Below are 27,796 nucleotides of genomic sequence, written 5' to 3'. Positions count from 1 at the left end.
GAGGAGAGATTAATACCTCACGACGAGCTCCCGATCACAAATCGTGTGGTCGCAAGAAAATCAGACTTGTTTGAAATCCTGGTCGCTCCTCCTGAAGGTATCACACAGTAGAAGCAGTGCCACGAGCCGATTTGCCTCAACCTCCCGTCACACACACACAGCGCTCAGCTGCAACGCTGTGAGGAGATGAGGAGCTAATGTTTTTAGCCTCTGCTGTTGTCACTTCGTGTGTGTTCTCTTCTTCTTCTACTTCTTTTTGACGTTGCAGTTCCGGATACAAAAGTCCGAAGTGTGGTGTATGGACGTATAGTGTGAGCAGTCAAGTCGCATCAGAGCATCGGGTCATATAGTGTGAGAACATGGTTCGTGGGCTGCGAACTTTTGAACTCAGCGATCTAGTCGTGCAGTTTGAGATGGAGCTGAATCAAAGGATTTAAAATATCGCACAGTGTATGCCCAGCTTAAAATACAATGAATGTCTTGTCTTGAAAAGTTGCAGATTCCTTAGTTCATGCAGATAATCAACGTAGATGTTGAACAGTGTGGTCGGGAGGTAACGTTAGGCTATTGTTGTTATCGGTAACGTTAGCATGCTACTTACTGTTCTTGTACCGAGTTGGTTGTAGTTATTACACCAAACACATCGTCATCTAGCTTGTTGTTGGCACTCAATTGAGGTTTTTTCAGACGATTTCGTGATTCGCCGGCTCCGTCAATAAATTCACGTGTATTCATTTTCCCCAGGGATGCTCATACAGCAACAGTATTTACGACACTGGAAACAGATAATTGCGCTTCTCAACCAGCTGGGGGTAGTAATGAGTCCAAACTACCTAGTGTTTCTTTAATATGCTTTTAATGAATTTATTGTGTATATTTCTCACCGGACATTTTGTCCATTGATATTTTTATCTGCCAGACAATTACACGTGATACTGGGAAAAAGACAACATATACCGGCAAACGTAAACCTAACATTGGACACGGGCTGACAGTATGAAACAGAAACGTACTGATCAGTCTGCTCCATTCTGTCCTACTGCAGATGGGGCACTGCCAAAATAATGGTCCTGAAAATTAATTACATGTAATCCAGTCCATAATCAATATTAGCAGCATTTATTCTACTGTTGTCTGTCCGACAACTTCTATTACTCATCATACACCACATAAAAGTGATAATATTTGTCCTGGTATCACTTTTTTATTCATCATCTGTAACCTCTTATCCTTTACAGGGCCACAAGGACTGGAGCCAATCTCAGCTGACATTGGACAAGTGGCAGGGTACACCCTGTACAAGTCACCAGTTCATCGCAGGGCTTTTTTCAAGGTATCCAATTAACTTAACTTGCATGTCTTTGGACTATAGGAGGAAGCCGGAGTCCCCGGAGGCAACCCATGCAGGCATAGGGTGAAACAGAAAAACCCTGCTAGGGCAGGGTATCAGACCCTGGTCTCAAACCCAGGACCTTCTTGCCGTGAGCCAAAAGCACTAACCACTGGGAATTCCCCAGTGGTACTTTGGTATAGCATGCAAGGCCAACTGGCAAATATTCAGAGTATTTTAGCTTTGCAGAGATGGATATAAAGGATGTCACCCTGGTGAGTTTCAGTATGGTGCCTGTTCAGTTGCACTTGCCCACAAGCCTGTGCACCGTCTCCACTTCTTAACAATTCACCCTGTAATGGCATTTCTCGTGAAGGTAGCAGTTGACTGTGCTAAGTCTTTTCCCTACTGCCAAAGCATCAAAGGATTCTGAGCCCAACAAAGTAGGAGTCTACCTTTCACCAAAGTGATTCTTCCCTGAAAGATGTTGGAACTCAGACCTCACACACTTCTGTCGCTCTTACTGTTGGGGCTGTCTGCCATCAGTCCTTTCTTCCTTCAGAGGGATTTCTTAGAACTGTCATGTGTTAACCATGAGCCGCGGGAACATAGTGGACACTGAAATTGGACATGGACACAATATTTTTTTGTGTGCATGGTGCATCATCCCCATCACATATGCATGTGACCTGGTGAATGTTTTTTTTTCTCTTCGTCTGTACCTTTTTCTAACTGATAAAGTGAATTTCAAGTAAACCAACCTCACATACTGTATGCTGTTCACATACTATATATCAGCAGGTCCAAACTGCCCATTGACAACAAAGAACTTGAACTTAAACCACTTCAGATAATTCCTGATTGTATGTGAGAAGGTGAGGGGATATACAGGAGTGTGTGTTAAATCACATTCCATGAAGAATTACTGAGTAAACTGTGTGCACCTTTCACTCACTTGATATTTCATCTATCAAGAAGATGTGTGAGATATGTGTGTGAAAAAATGCACTCCATAATTATCATGGGGTGAAACTACAAGTGAAAAAAAAAACGTTGATTTATTTCATCAGCATTTAAGTACTGGAGTGCTTCTGGTGATGTTGCTGTAACATTTTATATAGACAAGTACTGGATATGTATTCACAAATAAATACAAAGACAGTAATGGAGATGCCTTTTTCCTCATACATCATTTAAGATGCATGAATTTGTTTAAATCTTTGCCTAGCTCACAAAGGCATTATATTGCAGTTTATGAAAAGCTATACACTATATTGGTTCCTATTGTTTATTTCTTTTGGTTTAAATTGTAATTATGCAATGTAGACAGACAGAAGCAAATCCAGTTTGTCTCTTGGAGTTTATGTAATTCTGGTTTGAGTGAAATGTGTTAATCTCTCTGTCAACAAATACTTGGTGTTAAAATACACTGTCGAACTTATGCTCTGTAAATTAATTCTGACATCTGTCATCGTGAATGTTTACAACTCAAGACCTCATGAAATGCAACTGATAAAAGCAAAATGGGACAATGTGCAATGAAAACAGACTTAGCGAGTTAATCAAGCCAAAAAAAAATAAAAAATAGTAGCAAACTAGAACATCAGGCTGTATGGAGCGTATGCCATATTTAAATTTTGTTTTCTACATTGTTTTTTCAGTTTGAGGTTTGAAGAGCGCTCATTTACCTATGTCGTCTTGTTGCGCCCTCTTCCTCTGCAATGGCATAATCGCACACAACTGAAGATTGAAGTCACCTACTGCCTATCTCAATGAACCAACTCCTAATATTCATGTAACGGTAGAGGATGGAAGCATTCATGTCCATTTTCTCTTATCCATTTACTCATTCGCATTCAACTTGAATAAAATGTTTGCTAATAAGAAGAAATTTGTTAAACGCATGTTACATGTCGCAAGTAATAACCCATCAATACTGTTTAATCTGAATCTGCAATGTAACTAGTAACTAAAGTTATCAAATAAAGTAGTGTCCCTCCCCTGTCCCTCCGCTCCATCCATTCTAGCATCAACCATTCTACTGCTCCTCCCCCTCTCTTCTTCTTCGTGGCAGATAGTGAACAAACTTTTATGCAGCATGTATCGGCAATAATTTCATTATCTATAAATACTAATTAAAATGTCCTGTTATGGGGCCGATAGTTATGGTGCATTCCTAGTCAGAATTATTCTGGGATTGACTGTGTAAATTTAGCTTGACACATTGATGTGAAACAGGTATGTTTTATTTGTTTTAAGCGGATCTCTGCAGATATGTAGCTGTGTCAAAATCCCATTAAATATTTCATTTGCAGCATACTTCTTTTTATATTGTGGCCTTTCAGGAAAAAAGTGTTAACTCATGGTAACATACGTTTTAAAAATTTGCAGAAACATCACTTTAAATAAATAAATATTTTTTTTATTGCAGTTATATAACTGTTTAGCTGTAGGCTATACAGACAAAATATGGAGTAGGTCTAGATTTAATTTAATTTGCAATTCAAAGTACCGATTTAATGTGCCCTCCCCAAAAATCTGATGCTCCCCCCTTCCCATTACACCTGCCGCTGGGTCTAATTCAGCATCATTTCATTAAGAGGACTGCGTATGACAGCGGTCAAACAGCCATGGAGTTGCAGGTCATCATCAACATAAAGCCTCAATTCATTTTAATGCAAGTTATCATGCCTTCAGGTCATATAAATAAATGTTATGAATTATGGAGAAGGAGCGCTAGTTAGCTGTTAGCAGCTGGTGAGCAGAAGAGTCCTGTGGTGTGTGTGGCTGTGTCATTTTAGCGGTGCATGAATAAACGTCTCCTATGTTTATCTGATCGGCTCTTCTGCTCGGGCTTCATAGACGCCACCGATCAAACTTTTTATCATGTATATCGGCCAATAACGATCGGTGTCCGATCAATCGGAGCACCCTTACTCTTAACAACTCTATAAAGGACACAATTATACAGTATAAACACAAGCCGTCACAAATGTTACTCACTCTACAAAACCTACCTGGCTCAACTACTCCTTACTGCTGTAGGTGTGTGCTTTGTACTGAGTTAGCCAGTTGTTGAACAACATGCTCAGGGGCTGTGTACTGTAAGCACAGCACATCATTTTTATTGCTAACCATATCCTACTACCAGATGTGTTATTCACACGTAAGAAAACATCTAACATTATTATAATGAATTTAAACAACGAACACGGCTATTGTTAGTACTCACACTGCTGTCAAGATAGTATGTTAGTAATGGGAAATTTTGGCTGCACTTTCTCTGACATTCTTATGTCAGTAGCTTGCTAACAGCTTTGGGAATATATCTGTCTAGTCCTGTGGAAGTCTCCGGTCATACGCAAGAGTGCACGGGCAGATTGCACACAGACAGGTAGGTGGAAAGGTAGATAGACAGGTGGCCTAATCCTGTCATACGAGCTGAAAGAAACAATTAGATGTTCTATGAATTACAACTGAATTATAGTGTATAGTGTGTCATTCATAGTAAACATTTAGAAACACATATATATATACTGGTAAAACATGTTAAATTGGTGGAACTTAATGTAACAATTCATTGCACTTTAATTTCCCTTTGTACCTGTGTACCAGTAATACACAACACTTAAATGACAAAAGAGGACGAGGTTAATTAACATACACTATTACAGAGGCATGAGTGGTGGAAATCTGTGTCTTATTAAATGCCTTTACTAAATGCTTTGTTTAATGCAGCATCCAATTTAAACTATCCATTTGTTTTATATGCAGTTAAGAATAAAGAACTGATTCCGTGACAATTTACTGAACAACTACACTCTAAATACATAGAAGAAACAACATGCCTTTGTTTTTAAATAACTAACAGTCAACAAGTACAAAAATGCTGTACAACAACACTGGTAATACCCCAGGCTCTGTCCAGTGCCAAATTCCTCCAGAACAAATTTCACCTGTCTCTATTGATTGATATTGACTGAGGGAGCAAGATCAAGATTGGCACCAGTGACAGTGTTTTTCCAGAGCAGCTAATTTTGGATGGTTTGTGGTGACTGTAACCATGGAGATAAATATAAAGGTGGTGCCCATGAGGGATTTTATTTATTTAACAAAGCCATAACTGTTTCATCATCATGTCTATCAATTATTTAATTATCTAAACTGTTAATTAATTATATCTGTCATTATAATTCATAAAATCTCATGAAATATTTCAGCTGAAAGGTAGGTTTAATCTTCTTGGTGATGGCAGAATCTCTGCCAAATGAGCAAAGGACAAACAACAACTTATTGACAATATAGGCCATATTGATAACATTACATCACATTTATATACACTGGTGTGAACACTCAGTTTCTGGATCATTAACTCAGACAACAGACTTATGTTAATGACTACTGTACAGTGTACAGTGTTAAACCAAGAAACGTTTTCCTTTTTAGTGCTGACCACTCAATATACTTCATGCATTCATTACAATTCTTCGGGATAGATTCCGGTGAAAAGTTCTCTTGGTGTTTTTTTCTTCATATAGGCACAGCACACTATTTGGAAAAAAAGGTTAGAAGAAGTAGAATACTGATTGGGGGACTGCGGTATTTTGTTGTGTTCTACCAGCAACCCTCAATATCTGATATGTATTTATATCTTTTAAAAACCTGTGCCAGTCACAATGTGCTTGATGAATGTGACAGCAGAGACTAAAACAGCATCTCAAAGAAGGATAATAATACTGTTTGCTTGGAGGTTCAGAGTTGCAACATGCAATCAACAGCATCAAAGATCTGAAGCTGGACTTTCTAAATCAAACATCACACTTTTATTTTGCATGACAGTGATTAATTTAGCAATTGTTACATGCATTTAGGGATTTTCTATGTAAGCTTACAAAAATAAAGAAATGCAAATTTAAATGACACAAGAAAATCCACAACAATATACTGAGTGCACTAGATGATGCCACAAAAAACAGCTTTAACAGTTTTTGCCTGACTTTGGCTCAGACTAAAGTCCAGCATCGATGATATAATCAATAACTCCCGATTGTATGATTGTCTGTAGAGTAACTAATCTGTAAATTCATGAGTGTATTTTGGGAATTGGCCTCATGTCAAATGAGTTTACAAATGGGATATTTATTAATTATGAACATTATAATTCAATTATTATAATTTTAACATACGTCTTACAGTTTAATTGAAAAACCTCAATTTCAAGTATGTTTGGTACAACGTGTCAGCATCTGTACTGGTGATGAAGGGAAATTCTAATTCAAGTTAATTAAAAACTGTTAAAAGTTATCTCACTTTTGTGATCAAAAACATTGATCTTGGTCCATAAAAAAGACCTTATAAGATATGAGTAATGTGACAAATTACTTCCTATATCGAGTAAATAAGTTGCATTACTTTTTCTTTTAATTTATTTTTTATTTTTTAAAGTAACATGTAGTTCATTCCTTTTCTTGAGCAATTACCCCAACACTATTCATCCCTTGGGTTTGGGCTCAACTGCTGCAAAACTTCGGAAGGTTGAACACAAACATACATCCATGCTTTCACACAAAGATCACAAATGGAACTAACTGGGTGAATGTTAATTTTCTACACTGGCTTGTGTAACAACAAATATAATTTCACTTTCTATAATACAGCCTGTGGTTGTCTGGGCTTACAAAAATAACCCAGGGGAAGCACCTCCCGAAACTAAATATTTTGGGGCATGCTGTAAGCGTAACACCTTCATAGCCTTAGGGCTGAGTACACTGAGACTTAAACATTGTGGAGAAGTAGCCACAAAGGCTGAGTCATCTCGAGTATGGCTTGGAAACTGCTTTGAAAGTAGTCCTAGAATGTGCAATATACTGGAAAATGAAGCAAAACTAAAAATGTAGCTGAACTTTTATTTAGCCATTTCTTCGCTAACAAAATCTTTTCAGGCCTGTGGTAAGTTCGAGCTTATTCCTGCATGCACTCAGTGAGCACCTTCTTAGGACTATAGACACTTTTTTACAGGTTATTCCATATTTCCCCAAGGAACTTCACATCTCCTCACACCTGACTTGCATGTGATTAGACTGTGAGAGATCAGACACAAAAAAAGCCCTTTTCTGCTGGGAGGCAAGACTGCTGGAAGCTCACTAAACATCAGAAAAGTGGTAGAAGACAAGCTGTATTAAATAGTAACTGGTTTCATACGGACAACAAAAGTTGGGATAAATCCACAACTGAAGGCAAAATACTTGGCCCATCCCAATGGCCTGCTCTGTTTCTCTTCATGAAAGGCATTACAGGCCGATGGATGAGACAGAGACACAGAGCAGACCGCATGGGGAGAACACTGCGTGCACCTGCTGTGCTCAGAGTTTGAACCAGTATGCACTGAAGGAAGGGGGACAAGTTCAGTTGTTACAAGCCAGCTGAGGTGTGAAAAGGCAAGGGGCAAAAATAAAATGACAACCAAAAATGTGACTGTCTGCTGGCAGAAGATGTTGACTTGTGCTGTTGACATCTTGAGGGATTTCAACGAGTTATTTCTAGCAAATATTGTAACAATAACAAGGTTTGTTTCTGCACTGATGTCACAGCAACAGTAAGCCAGAATAAAGTTGTAGCTACAAAGACATATATGTTACAGGCTTTCAAATCTGAAGAAATGTAATGAAACCCTGGTTCCAAAAAGTCGGGATGTTGTGTAAAATGTAAATAAAAATAGAATACAATCTTGACAAACAAATTGTGTGTACGGACAGTTTTATGAACTATTCCAGAGCCCCTGTAGTAATATCCTTTATACAATCATAACGTGGTGAACCACTGAGCCTTTCAAGGAAGCCCCTTTCATACCCTATCACCTGTAACCAATGAACATGTGGAATATTTCAAAAAGGTTTTGTTTGGAGCATCCCACTGCTTTTCCAGTCTTTTGTTGCCCCTGTCCCGACTTGTTTGAAATGCTTTGCTGCCATCAAATTCAAAATAAGCATATATTTACAGAAAACAATGAAGCTGATGAGGTAAAATATTAAATATATTGTATCTGTACTGTTTTCAATTGTGTATATTAGGGGTGTCACGATTCTCCAAATCCTCGATTCGATTCAGTTTTCGATTCTAAGGTCACGGTTCGATTTGATTCTCCATTTTTACATTTATGTTTTTTAAAGCACAGGTTGCTGCCATTTTTAGACTAGACTTTTATGCAATATAATATCTGACCTTTGTTAGCAATGTTCCACACTACATTGTCAAATTTAAAACATTTATTAACAACATAATGTAACAATAACTTCTATCTTCAGTCAATTGGAAACTTGAAATAACCTGCCATCTAGTTTCTCTGTTGTAACTGCAGTCTTATTCACAGAAGATGACATTCAAGTTCACAACAAAACAAACAAAAAATAAAACAGCCATGTCCATAGTCTTCTCTGAACAGTTAAGTGTCTTAACAAACTATTTCCGAACAGTTGAACATATACAAGGTGTGTAAGGTTTGAGTGGGCGAGCGAGAGTGAGGGAGCGTGCGTACGTGCGGACAGTGAATGAATGGGAGAGGAAGGAGAAGCGAAAGGAGTAGCAGCAGTAGCGACAGCAATAAAGTGAACAATATAGGCTGCAGTTTGGCTGAATAAAGGCGACGGCTCCTCAAGATACAGCAAAGCTCCCTGTTATTATTTCCCCACCAGCTTAACACGTGAAAGGGGGTTCACCCCGAAGGTAAACAGAAACTTCAGCCCTGGAGGAAATCATCTCCCCTGTGCTTCCCGACCACGGTCCGGGAGCCGAACAGGAATGGTGTAACACCATGCTATCGTTTGACTGGCTCTAGCTAATAGCTACTGGCTTAGCTGGGGGGGGGGGATCGTCGATCCTCTCTCTGACTTCGATGCGAGACCATGACGTAATTTCGATCTATTTCGATAAAAAATCGAAATCGTGACACCCCTAGTGTATATGTCAAAAAGGTTTGGAAAATGATCACATTTTTTACACAATTGTTTTATCTAAGGATGACAGTACAATATGAAAACACCAAATTCAACACAGGTATTTAAAGGTAGGCTGTGACGTTTAGAGATCAATTGGCCAAATGTGGCAATACCAGGTTAATGACGCATTGAATTTGCCATAGCCTGTCCTCATCACTAAAAACAACCAAATAGGCCGACAGGTTAATAACCCATAACCCATACTGAAGTTTCATGCGGCGACCCCTAGTGGCTATAATAATTATTATTGCAACAAAGGGAGGAAGTGCGACAAGTAGTATAAAGTGCTAGTGGAGTGGAGGTTCATGTCCAGTGTGAAAGCAAAATGATGAGTTATTTTATCGTACTACAGTGTTGTCACATACAGAGCAGAAGTAATGTCACTTACCTAAAATAGGTGCGTTCATTATTTAAGTTATATAAGTATTACATCGTTATCTTAACACAAACCATAATGTTTTCCAGAACTTAACCAAGTATTTTTTAAACTAATCAATCTGTGACAGTTTGCCTGTCTCTGACAATGGCCATGAGATAAATGTTGTTTAGGGAGTTGCATGCAATCAACCTATTCAGACTTTTAGGTATGAGGATGTGTTGATTAGCGACCATAAGCTACTGGTCACGTTAGACCATGGAAGACTGCAGCAGCAAAACCGTGGAGTGGATATACTTTTTAAAGGAAGCATTATATTGATAATGTATTACAATATTTAATATTCTGCATAGACCATATATATTGACACTGTCTCCAAGTGTCCTAATTCAAGAAGAAGTTGAATTGATGTCTATGCTGCTGTGTCATGGTGTTTCAGGGATAGTCGATACGAAGGAAACAGCAAGGCTCTTTGCTCATTAAAGAAGAAGAACTGAAGTCTTTAGAGTTGGGATCAGAGTGTAACTACCACTTGATGTTGACTCCAAGTCCTTGGCTAGTTCTCTAGTCCTTGGGATAGATACACTATGCATTACAAAGCACTCTAAGATATTATTCTTTCTTGTAGTGTGGCTTAACTGCAGTCAGTCCACTCCCCGTGTGCAGTCACCATGGAAGCAGATGCCCTATATTCCTAAGGGTATCAGCTGACAAGGTCACTGGGCTGATTGATGTTACCCTCCAGAGTCCTTCTCTGTGTACAGGTTCAACACCAATCTCCATTTCTGAGGTTCTAGAAAGGAGAGCGCCTGTGGGGACGAAAGCCACTGCTAACATCCCCCATGGACTTCCTGATCTGTCTTTGCCATAAAGGTGGCTGTACTGTACTGTATTCATCCATTTGTAACTCGGTTTGAGGGTGTGACAGGAATCTGTATCTGTACCCCCTCCTACAAAATGTTCCCATAACAAAAAACTATCACAAAGTTTAACAAGCGCCAGCAATCATAAGTTAGAACTGTATTCATCTTCTTGGGTACTGGCATGTGTGTAATCAGGCCAAAGCAACATTACACCACTGCTGGGCCTAAAAAGTGCCAGCATGGGGGAAATACTGGGCCATGCTAGTTCCCTGCATGTCTGTCCCTCTACCCAAATAAACAGTGGGATTGCCTACATAAATATCAGAGTGTACTTCACTGCATGGCAACGTTCATTGTGCATTAATCTCACTTACAGAAACCAGACAGAAATACAGCATAAAAAGGCAGTCTGAAAGTCTTAACTTGCATTGTAAAAAACCCTCTCTTATATATCTTCCAATTGTTTTTCCTGCCGGAGGACACGACATCTTAAACCCCATCTGAAGGAGATTTTAATCCAAAACATAAGAGCTGAGAGAGTTGAGCAATAGATTTTACAGCTGGCTTTGCCATCTATATTAGCAGGAGCTAAAATATATCTTCAAAAACATCCAATCTGTCTCATTTCATGTTTTATCTTTATAGGACAAGTAAATATATGTTGTGTCGTTAATACTGATGTAGGAAATAATTATTGATGGTTTCTTCTTCTTCTGTCTGTGTCTATGCTATTAGGGGTGTCAATGATTAAAAGATTACCGGTAAATTTGCTTTAACAATGTTTACAATCAAGCACATTAACCGACAACGTGGAAGATGAAGATCACGCGGTGGCAAGTGCCAGGGCCGCTGCCATGAAACCAACAAGCTTCCCTCTCTGCCATCCACAGATATAAAATAATGCCACTGACATCGCTGTTGGTGTTGTTCCAGGAACATGACAATACGATTTGTTGTAGGACTACCATTACAACTAACCAATTACAGCTTTGCAACTTTTGTTGGTGTTGTTCGTAACTAATATTGTGCCAGGGTCATCTATTTCAACCTATTTCATGTCTACTGGTACCAACTACAGCATTTAATATTTTGAACTTGTCTGCCATTGGTTGACAAAAGAGAGTCACAGCACCACAATTTTACATGGATACATTATTTTTCCATCATAATCTGTACAGCCTGACTGATTTGTCTGTCTGGCTCTAATAATCTGCTTCTAAAATACCAAATTGACTTGGGTTATTCATTTATCAGAGCCCAGAGCTGTAGATTTAAAATGCTTTATGAAGGAAAAAAATAAATAAAATCACTTTGTCATTCTTGAAATTTGCATTCTTACTTTACATGGAGAATTTTGGTATGAGCTGGCTTGTCGTTTGCCACCCTTGTACCACTGACAGATGCTGCTCTCACAGGTGTAGTGATTGTAGAAGCAGGTGCATCCCTCCTTGGGTGTAAAAACACAAAGCACCACCACCAGTGTTTTATTGGTATATCAAAAACCCAGCTTTGCCTTTTCTGTGGATCTCATAGCAGCTTTTAGTTTCAAGTGTGAGCTTGCAGCATTCAGATGGTTGGGTTATTCAAGGTCAGGAAAAGCGACAGATAAAGTCCATGGGAAAGTATAATTGGAGATGTAATTCCTTGTCTGTGTGAGAATATGCTTGTCTATTGTTTGATTAAAACAATGGCCTGATGCTTCTCTGCATCAATTAAAAGTTAATGAGATATCATTATGAATTAAACAGGGTGAGAATCACTCAATGTTAATTATGATTTTATGAAAGTGAATCTATTCAACAAAGAAACAAAGAAATTGTTATTTTTTTCTTAACTCATTTTAAAATCTCAAATGGTGCGATGTGCATCCACAGGCTGTCAGCAGCCTTTTTCTTGATGTATTGTATTATCTTTATGATTCTATGGGAGGTATGTGATACAACTACTTCATCTCAGTCTTAATTACATGTCAATTTGGTCCAGCTTCATGATCTACACCTCAAATGCAGGCTCGGGGCATTGGTGCTAATTGTTTGTGGAAGCTCACCAAGGCAATAGATTTCATCATAAGAGTTGTTCCAGTTTTGACAGTTGATTTAGCAGGACTTTGCAATGAAACTGAGCGGGTAAATTTTTCAGCACACTGTGTCCTAAATCAATATCTATCAGCAATCTCAAATTAAATTGAGATTGAATCCTGGTTACATCACCAGGTCTTATGCTTCCTGAATTCCATCAAATCACACCATCCTAAAACAGGGAAGATTTATGTGATATAACTAATGACTTGCACTAGTGAAATCTAGAAAAAAAACAACTTGGCTTCACAATTCTCCATTCGTACAAATGAACACCCGTACTGCAACACAACAAACACACGTCACTGTTTATTCAGCATCACTTATTTGACACATCTGGTTATTTGTTGCAGCTGAATAGAATCACTGACGGGTCTTACCTTGAACGATGAGATGCACTTTTGTGGATTTTGGTTTCTTGTTTGTGAGTATAGAGCAGACATAGGGCCCTTCGTCGTGGACGTCAACATTTTGGATCTTGATGCTGTACTCTGTGACTGCTGTGTTTTCCATCAGGATGACGCGAGGGTCCAGAGACCACTTCTCACTTCCTGCAAATAGAATGGTGGTGCGATTGAGCCACGCCACACGTGATACTTTGCTGTCCACATTGCATCTGAAAGAAAATACAAAACTAACATTAGAGATTCAGCCCTTCAGCATCTCTGCTCAATAAAACCTCTAACAAAACTTCACTCAAAGACTATTTAAATATGGGGGCATTTTGACATCCAGCTGTGTCTGATGAGGTGCTATGAAAGGTAAAAGTGCTCTTTAGAAGGTGAAACTGAAATTGTTTGTTGGATTTTTATGAGGAGGCCATTTTAAACAGAGTGCACTGTAAAAACCCTAGCTTCTATAGCTTCTATGAACTACAGGTTGTTAAGACTAAGGGTCTGCAGCTGTGGCTCAGTACTAAGTAAGGCAGTTTTGTGAATGTGTTTCTTTACTTGTACTTTTACTTTCAAACCTGTCCAATCATCAAATTATGTTGTTGAAAAAAAAACTATTATCATACTTGGTTAGTATTCATCGTATTTGGGTTGAGCTTCTTCAGAAAACCTTTAAAATGATAGGGAAGGTATTTATTTCAAACATCCCCCATATGTGTCACATTTTAACTCTATTTTAGCTCTGTTTGTAGTTTCAATTCCCGAGGCAAATTTGTGGCTCTTAGCTGTTAAATACTCCACTCTGTTCACCAGCTAGTCTCTGACTGTTGTCTGGTTTTTGGTGCAGAGCAGGTAATGTAAAGTGGGTGGACTTTTTCCCTGAAAACATCTGTCTCTTGTGGCCAAACAAGATTCCATGATAGCAGTGAGAGTAAAATAAAACAGTTGTGGACAGGACAGCTGAAAAATGAGCTAAAACTCACTATAAAGGTCTGTAAAGCTCCAGAGCTGCAGACTCTGCAGAATAGTCTTTGTACATTCATACAAGCAACCCCTTGCAATACTAATATTGGTGTCCCATTGTTATTTTATACATTGTTATCATAACACTAATGATTATAACTGCTTGAGGAAATGATTTGTAATTGCTAAACCTTATTTTATAAAGTTATTTTTATTAAAGTTTCCTGCCTTGAGAGCTTGTCTTTTCTAAACATTTCATTTTTTTACAGTGCACATATAAAAAAAAGTGAGTAGTAGGAAGAAAATTCAAATGTGAGTAAAATAATCTGTAGATCAAACTTAGGTTATGTATCAGTTTAAAAAATATATAACGAAATCTTGTTAGTAAGAGATGACAACATGAGTGCTCCTTGAGAAGTTGTCATCAGACAAATTCATCACTGTCTTGTACACACACAGTGATGACACACGCCTTATCCTTTAGATCACATCAGTCAAGACATGACAGGTCTCTTTTATGAGTAGCAAATGTATTCACAGTACAAGCACTACACATAACTTAATATCAGGGTGTGTCAGCAGTACCACAAATCTAAGGAGCACAGATAATGTGCATGCTGACAGTGCCACCTTAATACCAAGAGATCGAGGCAAACAGGTTAAAAAAAAAAAACACAGCACGGTGAAATGCTCTTATTCATGTTCAAGCAAAATGACACTTGATACTACAATACAATACAAATACGAGCTAAAAAAAGGTTCTCTGTTTCTGAAAGTAAAACTAACTTGGTTGATCATCCTCTACACCTTACACCAACTAGGCCTCGCCAGTTTGGCCATTAAATCATACTGCAGTATTTTTAGGCTATCATGATACACAATATAAATCTCAATTCATTTTTATATCTCCTCAAATGCACTTCATAAATGTTATGACTGGGAGACAAAATCAAATATTACTATATTTTTGACCAAATACCTCAATGCCAATATTGTAACAAAATTATAGTAATCATTGGTACTTTCATAAACTACAATGGCACCTAGTACAAAAAGGGGACTGTTGGGCTATGGTGGAAAAGGCACAACTGTCCCCTTTTGTACTTTCTCACAGAAACCAGCCACCTAAATATGGCAGTTTTTTTTTCCATCAAGTTCTACGCATTATTCCCTGAAAAAATTTATGAAAATATCAGAAAAACGGCCCATTTCGCAATGTTTAAGATCCATTTATCCGGATCCACACCAAAAGTTAATGCCGTCTATTCTGGGCCGAGGCCTATCCTCCATCCAAGTTTCCTGGAAATCTTTTCAGTAGTTGGTATGTCATTCTGCTGACAATCCAACCAACCAACAGGGTGAAAACAAAACCTCCTTAGTGGAGATGAAAATTACGCAATGAGATATTTTATAAATAATTATCAGTAACGTGGATAGAATGACTAAGTATTAGAACAAGCAGAACAGTCTGGTAAATTCAGAAAATAATCTCAAGACAACACTTATGTCATAATCATAATATAACAATATCCAAAATCTAAAACCATATATAGTTTCATAGCGACATAACAATAACATATCAATGTATTGTTAATTGTATTGTTAAAACATTTGATCAGGTCAGAGCTGAACTTATATGGACACTCTTCCCAGCAGGAACTGGATCCAATTAGAACAAGAGCCTACATTTTGATTAGTTGAGATAACAATTAATCATTTTTTAAAAAAAGAAAACACAATTATTGAAAAGAATGTGTTTGCATATTACTCAAATAGTAATGTGAATGAATGAAATATGAAAGGTTTTTCCAACAATAACACAATCATTATCATACTAGTTTAGACATGCCCACAATGATTCCTGAATACCCATGTGACGTCAGTAACATATTGTCATATACTGTGCACATTCATTACCATATCTGATTCATATAGACAGGTTACATCAGCGTTAGATATATTAATACAAATACAAGGCAGTCTTTTTTTCTACAGGGGAATAATAGAATCTAAACTCAACATTAAGCAAAACTCAGAATGCAATGGGCATTTACATCACTTTAAATTAGAATTTGGCAAAACATTTTATTGATTGAATCAGAAAAGAGTGGGAAGACATTTTACGTTGTGTGCCAATTTCTTTTTTGATTAATGGATCTTAAAAAAATGGCATGAGTTTGCAACTGTGAAATCAGTTTTTTAAACCCCAAATAACCTGAAGTTTCAGTAAGCTCATGGATGCAGGTAGACAAATCCAGTGCAGAAAGCCTAATCAGATTGGGCTGCAGGTCCTGGCACAATGTATGTCACACAGCCCATATACATATGTAGCACGTCAATTAGGGCTCTTCACACACCCATTCATTCACACACCCAATATTCACATGTAAATTTCAGATTCAGAGATGAACACACTCTGGCCAACAATAACATGTGCAGTCTGTGTCTGATACTGAATGCCAATGATACAAAGGTATGATGGGAATTTGAAGGGATGAGCCTGCAGACTACAAGCACTGACCACCAGTAAATCAAACAGGAGACATTATCTATCAGACAATGAAGAGGAAAAGAAACAATAATCAGGGACATGTTAAAGGTGTCGGTTGCATTCAGGTAATCACTACATTCAAGTATTTCATTATTTGGGGAGAAGTACAATTCAGTTAATTGAATAAAATGTTGGTATTGTTTCTGAAACCACAAACATTCACATTTGTAGGTGTCATGTATGGACATTTCTATTAAGCCTGTCATTTCACGTTCACATTACATGTTAATGACCTGACTTTCATATCGGGAGGTGGAGGGGAGGGCGGTGTAGTCAAAGGCGAGAAGACTGCCAAGCCAGTGACTGCCATTCGACACTGTGTTTCAACATTTGTGAGTGTGAAAACCTCGGAACAAATGTCAGCTGTGTTTATGGTGACGAATACGGGTATTTCAAGCCAAAACCCTAACCAAGTGTTTTTTGGGCCTAAAACTAACCAGACAGTAAGTACAGTGCAGTGTTGTAACAACATATAAAATAAAATTGAACCTAAAGAAACATAAAGTTGTTCGTGGTTTGCAAAAACATACATTACCAATATTTATTATGCCAATTGAGTTGTAATTTATCATCTGTATATACAGTATACACTCTCCCACAACAATGATCAAAAAATGACGTTTAATATTAGAGTCATTATTTGTAAAACCTGAAAGGGAACTTTAGGTCAGATAACCCAAAAGAAGGTTAGCGCAAGCATGTCTTTTTGAGGAGCATTAATGGTCTTAAAGAGGGAATTAAACATTAAAAATCTAAAGGTCAGAAATGTTTATTAAACTTTGGCCTTTTTACTTTGGACTATGCACATTTCACATGGGATAAACAAAGCCTTATTTAAAAAACCTGTCAGGCTGTCAAACACATGGCTTCGGTCTCAGGGCTTCTGTTTTTGTTTTCTTTTTTTAATTTTAATTTACACATATAATGAAATGATTTGGGTATAGATGTATGAAAAGGTAACCTTCGTCCTGGTACCCTTGTCAAAGAGCATATGGCTTTTTTCCACTGGATTTTGGATTATTGTGTGAAATAACACAAGATTATGATATGTTTTGTTCATACGATTTGTTCAGCAAGATAATCTTCATCGATGAACACCACTTTTATGATGTTCGAAGCATCACTCAACTCTGTTTTATGATTTTCATGAATACCCCTTTTGTGTATCAGACTGCATGGGAGTGAATTGGTGAGAGCTACTGAAATGTATAATTTGGGATGTTACAATAATTAATACACCTTGAAAATGAGTGGCTAAATTGCAGAGACGCCTGGTTAGTTTACTAATTGCAACTACACTGTTATTGAGCATTCATTTTCCCATGCAGTTTACTTGAACCGTAACTATAGATCGTATTCAATATAAACATCAGCATGAAAAACACCTTCAAACAAGGATTTAGTAATATTAAACAGTTTTAATGTCTAAACCTTGTGGCTCATATCGTTTTCCTTTGTTTTGAATCTCCTCATTACCAAGAAATACACTCACATTAGAAATCTTAAAAATACTAATACCCCGGCCCGAGGTTTTTGTAGTGTTTCAGTTGGTACCAGTGATGGCGGCATTCTGGAGCTCATATAGAAATCCACTTGAAACAGCAGGTCAGGATACTCACACCTGAACCACGGAAAAGCTATCCTGCAATTTCCTCCAAAAATCTCTTCCCAGAGGCAGCGACACGTCCAGAGACCCCCTCCCGAGGCTTAGTCCTGTCCCGACCCGAGGCTTGGTCCTGCAAGCCTCCTCCATCCTGCAGCAGCACGTGGCAACGTCCAATGTCCAACCTCGTCCACTGCCTCTCCTGATTAGCAATTGGCGATGCTAACCACTAGCAACAGTCCCATCATGGTCGTCAGCTTGCGCCAGTAACGAGCGCTCACTTCTACAACACGCTAAGTTACACTCTTAACAAAATATGCAAACACTCACATAAACTCCCGGTTGATAACGGTAAATAATACTTTTTCATAAAGTTATTTGAAAGTTTGCTCGGACTTAAGGTCTTTCTGCTTCTCTCCGCAGCTCTTTTTCTTCCCCTCGCTTTTTTTCAAGTCCCGCCCCTCTAACAATCCGACAGGTTAATTCCCAAGAACAGAGAAACATGATTGACACCTGCCCAAACAAATGAGAACCCAAATAAGAGAAACCTGAGGCGTTCAAAGGCCTTTCAAAACACAGGACATTTTTGGTATCATTCACCACATTAACCATACAAATATTAACAGCAGCAATACATTTAAAGGGCCCACATCAGAACACTTTACCAACTGAAATAAATGTAATAAACCGATATAAATAAATGAACAGGGCGTTACACATTAATGTAATGGCCAGACGTAAAAAGCTAACATTAGGCTATAAACGAACTACAACTACCTCCACTAAGCATCTAACAGCACTGTACTATACACTCTTTGAAGTTCATCAATCTACAAATTTTAAAGTTGAGAGAAAGAATAGTTTGCAACTAGTCGGCCTTTATAGACAGACCAGTGATGTAGGTGTGAGGACTTTAATGCTCCGACAACCCCTGTAGTCTATTTTAGCCACTTGTTAGCAACTGCCTTTTTTTAGACACGTAAACACTTTTTAATTCACGTGTGGTATTTACTGATGTATTGTATGCTGTAAACCAAAACATGAAAATCTCCTAAACTTGTGTTTGTCACAGACCTTTTTGCAGGCAGTTAGCCAAAAACCCATTAAAAAAAACATTGACTTTGAGATGAGGGAACCGAAAGGGCACAAATGCTAACTTAAATCCCTGTTTTAGGACTCATTCATGTTGCACAGATAGAATAAGAAACATAAGAATAAGAAATTACTTATGAAAAAAAATGTTCATGAGCAATGTCAATATTACATAGATAGTGAGTAAAATGTACAAAAAAATTGTCGATTTAATATATTCTCGGTTGTCTAATGTTAGTGATAGGTGATGTATTTCCGGCTCAGGACACAAAAATCTTTATTGAGTCTCATGTTGAGTCTCATTTTAAGTTTTATGCATAGTTCGCTCCTTTGCAATACAAGAGATGGGGCTTGTTTGATGCATTTTTCCGCTTCTCAAACAGCATTTTGAGTTACACATCCTCACCAACGGTTGGCAGCATAGAGCGAGTGGCTCATTGGGATAGCTTGGACTTGGTCAACTGGACATCAAGTCAGAAGAAGGGAGCTGGTTTACTGAGAAGTCTTCGCTGACTGCATGCGGTGATGCCAATGCTTTAGTTTGCTTCCCTGCCTCCCTTTTCAAACCACATTTTTCAGAAACCTTTGACACAAGAAGGTTGTTCAGTCCTGGTCCAATATTCATCTTCAATTAAAAAATTATGGAACAACCAAAGACTCGATGTACTCTTTACTGTCAGCTAATGACAATGGTGTAGAGAGCCATCGATTGTGATCAACCTGATGATCGTTTTCAAGTCAATTATAGGGCAATTCCATCAAAAGGTAGTTTGTTAATTTTCACCAGTCAGAATACTCCTCTAGGTATTAGTCTAGTGTTGGGACTGTCTCTAGTCATTACTTATTAGAAATGAGCATTTCCTGTTGCTTGTTTCACAATAAAAGATTTTCCTAGGGGGATTATATTGAGACTTTTATTGTAACACCACTTCTGGAAATCCATTATGTGTCATTATTGTGTCAGCACACACCATTGCTGTTTTCTGCCACAAGTTTCTGTATAAAACAACAGCTTTTGTTAGTGCTTCTTAGGAATTAGTTTTACATTTTGTGGGAATAAATAGTACAAGAGCAGAAAGCCACATTAGATGAACTGAAGGCAACAGACTCTTCAGCAGTCAGTTTGTGCGAACCAGCCCACCTTCAACACGCAACATATTATCAAGGTATAACATCTTTACTATGCAATCTTGTCGGATGGTTGGATGCTGTTATCATAAAAATCTGCTGTTACTCATGGCATTGCATGCTGCGAGTGTACTGATCCTGCTGTTGACCTGCTGATCCACTGAATTTTTAATTTGTCTTGTCTTTCACATCTGAAGGTGTTTCCTCTTAGCTGGTTACTTGTGTCGGAGGGGAGTGTTTCATTTTGTTGTGTGCCAAAATGGGAATATTCAAATCAGTCATGCTAATGATCATATTTGATATATTTGTTTGATATATTTATATCTTTGATATATATATATCAAATATACTTAAATATACTTTATTTATATGCAAATTGGCCATAGCATGCCCAAGGGATTAGTTTTTTTGGATGCCACGCAAAAAAAAAGCCCTGGTGGCAACAGCTTTACAAGCACAGTGACACACAGGCAGATGGAGCAGAAGACTTAAGAATCTCAGGTGAATGAGAGATGGACGTTACAAATTAGTTTAGACACAAGAAGAGTAGCATACCATTCACTGGTTATGTGTTCATTAAAGTTTATATTGAGAATGCATCATATGTAAACGTTACATATCAGTTTACTGATTGATAAGATGAAATGTGAAATGGTTGTTTAAAATCAGAAAACAAATCCATGTGATACAAGGCATGCAAAAGTGTACATACACTTGTAAAGAACATGTATATCATGTCAGTCTTCACTTCCAATGATTTCTACAACTCTCATTTTTCTGTGATGAATGAGTGGAACACAAACTACTTTGTCACAAAAACAGTCATGAAGTTTGGTTCAATAATGAATTTATTATAGGTCTTCTGAAAATGTGACCAAATCTGCTGGATCAAAAATATACATACAGTAATTGTAATATTTGGTTAAATGTCTCTTGGCCATTTTCACCTCAATGAGGTGAAGTTCAGCTTACTTCATTAGCGTTCTGGGATGAACCTGTTTCTTCAGCACAGTCCACATGTTCTCGATGGGGTTCAAGTCAGGACTTTGGGAAGATCATTCCAAAATCTAAATTCTAGGCTGATTTAGCCATTCATTTACCACTTTTGATGTGTGCATTGTCCTGTCAGAACACCCAACTGCATCCGAGACCCAATCTTCTTCTCATGATTTTAGGTTTTCCTGAAGAATTTGGATTTCAATTTGCTTTCTTTAGAGCACCAGATCCACTGGCAGCAAAACAGCCCCACAGCATAATATTACCAGCACCATGCTTGAGAGTAGTTATGGTGTTCTTCGGGTTAAAGGCCTCACCCTCTCTCATCCAAACATATTGCTGCTCATTATGACTAAACAACTTAATTTTTGTTTCATCTGACCACAGAGTTTTCCTCCAGAAGGTTTTTTCTTTGTCCATGTGATCAGCAGCAAACTTCAGTCAACTTTTAAGATACTGAATCTGGAGCAAGAGCTTCTTTCTTGCATGGCAGCCTCTCAGCTGACTGTGGACACTGACACCTGTCTTCCAGCAGCTTCTTATTCATTGCAGACTTGCTTTTTGGTGGTTTTTGGTTGACTCTTGACCATCCTGACCAGTTTTCTCTCAGCAGCAGGTGATAGTTTGAGATTTCTTCCTGATCGTGGCAGTGACACAACTGTGCCATGCACTTTATACTTACAAACAGTTGATCTCGGGACCTGTAACTGCTTTTAAATGGCTCCAAGTAACTTTCCTGACTGACTCAAATCAGTAACGGGCTCTTTTTGATCAATACTGAGCTCATTAAACTTTCCCATTGTAGTGTTTGTGGCTGAGTCTAATGGCTGTATCAAACAAGCCCTATTAAAATGGGTCTAGAAAAGTCACCAGCTGTTATCAATCAGAATCACTCAGAAGAAGTTAAGAGGCCATGCTACAAAGAACATTTGATTCACACAACTTTCTATAATCACCAAAATTGGTCATTCAATTTGTTCTATGTATATTTTTCACATTTTCAAAAGACCTATAATAAATTCATTATTGAACCAAACCTCATGAATGTTTTTGGTGAAAAAGTAGTTTGTGTTCCACTCATTCCATCACAGAAACATGAGAGCTGTAGAAATCATTGGAACTGATATACATTTTCTTTACAAGTGTATGTAAACTTTTGACCACGACTGTACATATTGAACTAGAAGGGAGAAGGGCACCATGACCCACTGCATGAATAAATGGGTTGAACCTAATTCACTGCGGTGTCATGGCAGAGGTGGTCAGAGGAATTTGCTCTGTCACGGAATATGTAATGTTTTTTATTTAAAAAAAAAAGAAAAACATTTTGAACTTCCATAACAGCGAAAACATCAACATCAGCGTGTCAATACTTTTAATGACATCTCACAGTCAGTCCTCTGCTGTCCATAACCTTCACTCTCCACCAGGCTTACAGTCAAGATGATGGTGAGAGAAACAAAAACGAGTATTTATTCATCACTTATAATTACTTACTTTAGTGGATCATAACATATTGAAAATGGATTAAAGACGCCTTAGGTGTTTTTGTCATTTTAGCAAACTTCCAGTCCATTTTGCAGTTGGCAATCCTCTACGTCGCCACATGAATGCGCAGCAGTAATCTGCATAGCAGCAAACAGGAGGATTCTGCTCTCTGTGCTTTCACGAGCAGACAGGACCACCTTTTTATGGAGCTCCCTGTCCTGATTGGATAAAGAGAAGAACATTTCTGCACTCTTTTATAACTAGGAAAGCATTGTTTTAGTCAAGATGATTTCTGGAAATGTCCTCTGCTAGTTTGTCCCTTGTAGCGAAAGGATTCCAAACTGATGGTGGGATAAAAAAGAGCAGTCCATAAAATAGCCTTTTCAAAAATTGTGAATCACTGCAATTTCAGGAGGTTGTGGGGCATACAGTCATAAATGTGCACAATAAATACTGTACAAGGCTCTGCCAGGTGTTATATCTTACATTTTGCAGAATAATATATATTGTGTGTGTGTGTGTGTGTGTGTGTGTGTGTGTGTGTGCGTGTGCGTGTGTGTGTACACATGTATGACATAGAAAAAGGGAGATAGGGCATGAAGTGCACACACCAATGCTGATACTGGCCGTTAATAATGAAAAAAATGTCTCGAACAATGTTCAAAGCAACCCTACGCCCTGGCACCGGATATTACTATATTTTACGTCTATCTCCACTTTTCCTCGAAGAAATACACAGGAACCAATTTTTCACAGGGGTTATTCATTCGGGAGAGAAATGCTCTAGTAGCAAATCCTGGCAACAAACAGATAAAAATATGAAGTTAATATTAAGGCTAGGACAACATAGTTGGAAACCTCTGCATACACTGCAAATGCTGAAAAAAGCTCTCACCTAAGTATTTCCTCAGTATATGAATAAAATAGGTCATAAAATGTAAATATAAAAGGTTATCTTCCTCTCCTGCTTTTTCCCTGGCAGGCGCTGTGGTGGTACTGTAGGGTTTGAGTTGGATGCATATCAAGTCGCTGCAAAGGAGAAAAGGCTGCCGGTGATGGTGCAACAGGAGGAAGCTTTTCTGTTCAATGTCTTAATCTTCCTCTGTAGTTACTCACAACATGGTGAGGAGAAGTTTTGTTGAGAGTCGATGCCGTGTTCAGCATTGCCCTGCTTCATATTCATAATGGTGTTCACATTGACACCACAAGCTCTTCAGTTCTGTCCTCAGCTGGCAACTGAGTAACTCCTGTGGAGCTGCCAGAGGTTAAGTGCTCAAGGGCACCTTGTCAGTAGCCACTCTGGTAAAAAGAGCATGAGGAAATTTCTTTTCTTTTTCCAGTGGAAAATTATTCCTTCCAGCTGGTACTGGGATTCAGAACACCGGCCTTCCAGGGTGTCTTCGACCTTTGAAGGGGATATTGACCTTGAGGGATATCTCTATATCCAGATAGCTTTAGTGTGATTTGTCAAACTATGGATCTGTGTCCTGTCAACCCCGACAATGGAGCTTGTTTTTGGTGCTCACAAACAACAAAAATTCATTTGAAAAATTCAGCAGCAATGGAATCTTCCTTAAATTTGTAACATGGTTATGTTACTCGCCTTTGTCTGTGCAGAATGCACAAATTGTTCACAGCAAGGTCTGCTGGTCATGGTGAGTAACCTGTGAACACTTCTGACAGAGGAAAATGCAGACATCTCTAGACCTTACTAAATCACAGTACACTGGAATTTCTGAATGGATTTTTTTATGTTCTTTTGGAAAAATGTCCTTTTAAAAGCACATGTGGTACCACTTTATACTCCTGGGTCTATTTAGTTGTTTAAATATAAAACAAATATTGACAGTGCCACATACAGGTATCTGCTGCTCAGCTACAATAGCAGCACAGTTCACCTGGGATAAAGAGACAAATCAATCATAGAAAAGGAACAGATACCAACTTCTTTACTGACATGACATTCAGGAGACCAGAATGTAATGCAGACACAATGCCTGGCTGGAGCCCCATCTACTTCTGCTAATGGAAAGTATTAAGAATAAAAAGCAAATTGAGCACAAGAGGGCTCACCAAAGTAGTGAATCAAAGTGTTAAATCACAAGATATCGAAAGCTTTCATAATTAAAATACTAACCAGAATCAAATGATTATTTTGTAATTGCAGAGTTTTTTTAAGAAATACAATATAGTGCACCGTTTGTAATGGACACCTTCATGTGAGGTATTTAGGTTATAGTTTCGACAGGATTTTCACCAACTACGACACCTTGCTGAAAAGATGGCACATTAGGTCTCCAACCTGAACATCAGACAGCAGACAGCTTTCAAATTGGCTGCAATTGTGAGATCCAGTACTTGGAGAGAGGCCAACAGTGGGTGGCACTGTCAAAAACTGTCCTGCCGTAACACTCAGCTCACAGTCAAAATGTCAAAATGCCAAAATGGGTTGGTGTTGTGATTTTGTTGTTGTTATTGTTTTGTTTGGTTGTTTGTTTTGTTCGAAGCCATGGCCTGCTCTTTGGCAATATTGGTTAGTCCAGCACAATGGTGCAGCCTTAATTATCTCAAGACCTATTGAATGCACTGCTGTGTGTTAAAATAATTCTGCATACATTTAGAACTGAAGGGAGGAGATCGGAGTCAGCTCAAAGTTCAAACAAGGGTTTTAATCTTGTACAAGAGGAGCATTCACAGAGCAACACGCAGGTCAGTTACAAAGTGAAGACTCGCTGTCTAAAGAGGGAGTCAGGGTATTTATCTCTCTCTCTCTCACTCTGGGTGTGTTATCACTATATCAGATGCTTATTCAAGTCCTTTTACAGAGAGAAGAATGTTAATTTTTAGTGTCTGTGATTCCTTACTTAGGTCATAGAACAAGTTTCAAGGCAAGGCCATAAAAGAGGTCACAAGTCACAGTTCACAGTTCACTCTAAAAAAGGGCTGTGTAACATCAATTCACATTCTTCTAGATATAGCACAAAATTCTCATCACACTGTGGACTTTTGAACATATGTTGGTGCTCTTTTTATTTCTCCTGAAGTGCAAACATGATTTTGACATTTTGGATTTTTAGTTAAACATCCTGACAACTATGAGATGGGTTGTCATCAAATCTGGTACAGATACATCAACACGTTCTCACTCCCAAACTATGATGCTCTACCTACACCTTTTGTGTTAGTTTTACAGTAAAGGGCTCCATGATCAAGTCAGCAAAAATAACATGTACGCAATGTCCAGATAGACTTTCAAACTAAAGCTTGCTGACAAACACTTGATATATTATTATATTGGGCATTGCAGCTTTTGGACTGTTATTTGGGTTGTCAGAAAGTGGTAGATTCCTTACTTTCTGGCACAAAAAATAATTGGTTAGGTTTAGGAAAAGATCATACTTTGGGTAAAAATATCTACATTTAGTCTCATAACGCATGTAAGGTAAGTGACGTAACTATGTCACTTACATAACACAAGTTACGTCATTTACATTATGTTAACTTACTTAAGTAACATAACTTAAATAAATGCACTAGAGGGATGCTTCAAGAAGTGATGCTACAGGGGTACCTATAGCGTCAAACTTAGAAGTGTACGGCCACTATCCTCTGACTTTCAACTAGTGTCAGAAACAGGTCAAAATGTAATACTACAAAAACAAATACATACCAAACCGATGACACTTCCATCATTCCCAACATCCGCTGCATTTTGTATTCAGTATTGATTAGCAAATGTGAGTATTCTACTATGCTACTAAGATAATGGCCAAGATAAGTCTTTGTCATTGTGAGCATGATGGTGCACATTAACAATAACACAATGGTGATGAGGTGTTTGATCCAGGAGAAAAGAAAAGTAAGAATGTGTGTTTTAGTCCTTTCATGTTTTTCAGTCAGTGTATGTCACGGTCAGTCTTTGGATGGAGTTAAATGTTAAATCATCACTATTTAATTTATTGAGTTCCAAAGAATAAATCCTCAGAGTTCTCCATCAATGAAGGTTATTCACTTAGAATACACACTGCAGTAGAGCGGTTTTTCTTTTGTTTCACTTTCAGCTTGTGGACTAACTCACAACTTTAGCATCACTGTATGTCATATTCCCATATTTCTCTCTGCAGAATTGTTTCAAACTCTAACTGATGCTCTGTGTTGTTACTTTGCATCCTAAAAATACACTGTGCAGGGGATTTCATAAGATGCCCCGTGAAGATAAAAATATCTTCAGGAATTTGATGCTTTGAGCAAAGCTTCAACTGCAACAACTTGGTCTAAAATATGTATTCTAGATGTGTAGCTGTACTCCAACATGTCAAAGATCCTAAACTGGTTAATGCGTATGTGGTGATATGTATACATATCATAAGGTGCAGTGTTTCCTATTAATTAACTAGACTCCTGGCTGCCCACCATAGTCTAGTTCTGCACCGTAGTCTCATATTGAACCGGAAATATTTTTCCCTTCTCATAATAGCACTGAAAATCTCTAACGTTTTGCGCAGTTGATTCAGCAAAGCATCAGTCAATCAAGCCCCACCCTTTGCTGAACACACACACACGTACTCCCAGCCCCCCCAGTTTTTGTTGTGGCCGAACTGGGCTGTGTCCACTAATTATAGGTCCATGACATACTCTGGTCCAAGGCCCCACGAGTAACACAGCCTCCCCCCCCCCCATATCAGAGAGACATATCAATGTTCACAAGTTGAACTATGAAGTGGAACTATGGTCATGACAAGGCAAAAAAGGAAAAAAAAAGACATACAGGAACAGCTATCAGCTAGTTTCATACTTTTACGTTATTGGATGTTTTCCCCTTTTATTGCTTTTACAAATAGAATCATGGTCAATATACAAAAAAAAAAAAAAAATACAACTCATGTATAATGTTACACTTACGGGTAACTGTGTTTATGAAGTGCAGCTTGGAAAAGATAAC

General features: G+C 38.2%; 1 protein-coding gene across 3 annotated transcripts in view; it reads right to left on the bottom strand.

The window, feature by feature from the left end:
* Positions 1-27,796, bottom strand: part of opcml (opioid binding protein/cell adhesion molecule-like) — a 405,678-nt gene that overhangs the window by 122,693 nt on the left and 255,189 nt on the right. For 2 of the 3 annotated variants that reach the window (XM_084373546.1, XM_084373545.1), the window contains one exon: positions 13,022-13,257. In XM_084373546.1, the coding sequence (XP_084229672.1) occupies positions 13,022-13,257 (236 nt within the window). Of the gene's footprint in view, positions 1-13,021; positions 13,258-18,166; positions 18,565-27,796 lie in introns of those variants that run through there. The other variant, XM_084373547.1, reaches the window with a different exon arrangement.

This window comes from Pagrus pagrus, assembly GCF_965226575.1.
Source record: "Pagrus pagrus genome assembly, chromosome: 14".
Classification (NCBI taxonomy): domain Eukaryota; kingdom Metazoa; phylum Chordata; class Actinopteri; order Spariformes; family Sparidae; genus Pagrus; species Pagrus pagrus.
The sequence above is the reverse complement of the archived record's forward strand: the minus strand, read 5'-3'. Positions and strand labels throughout refer to the sequence as shown.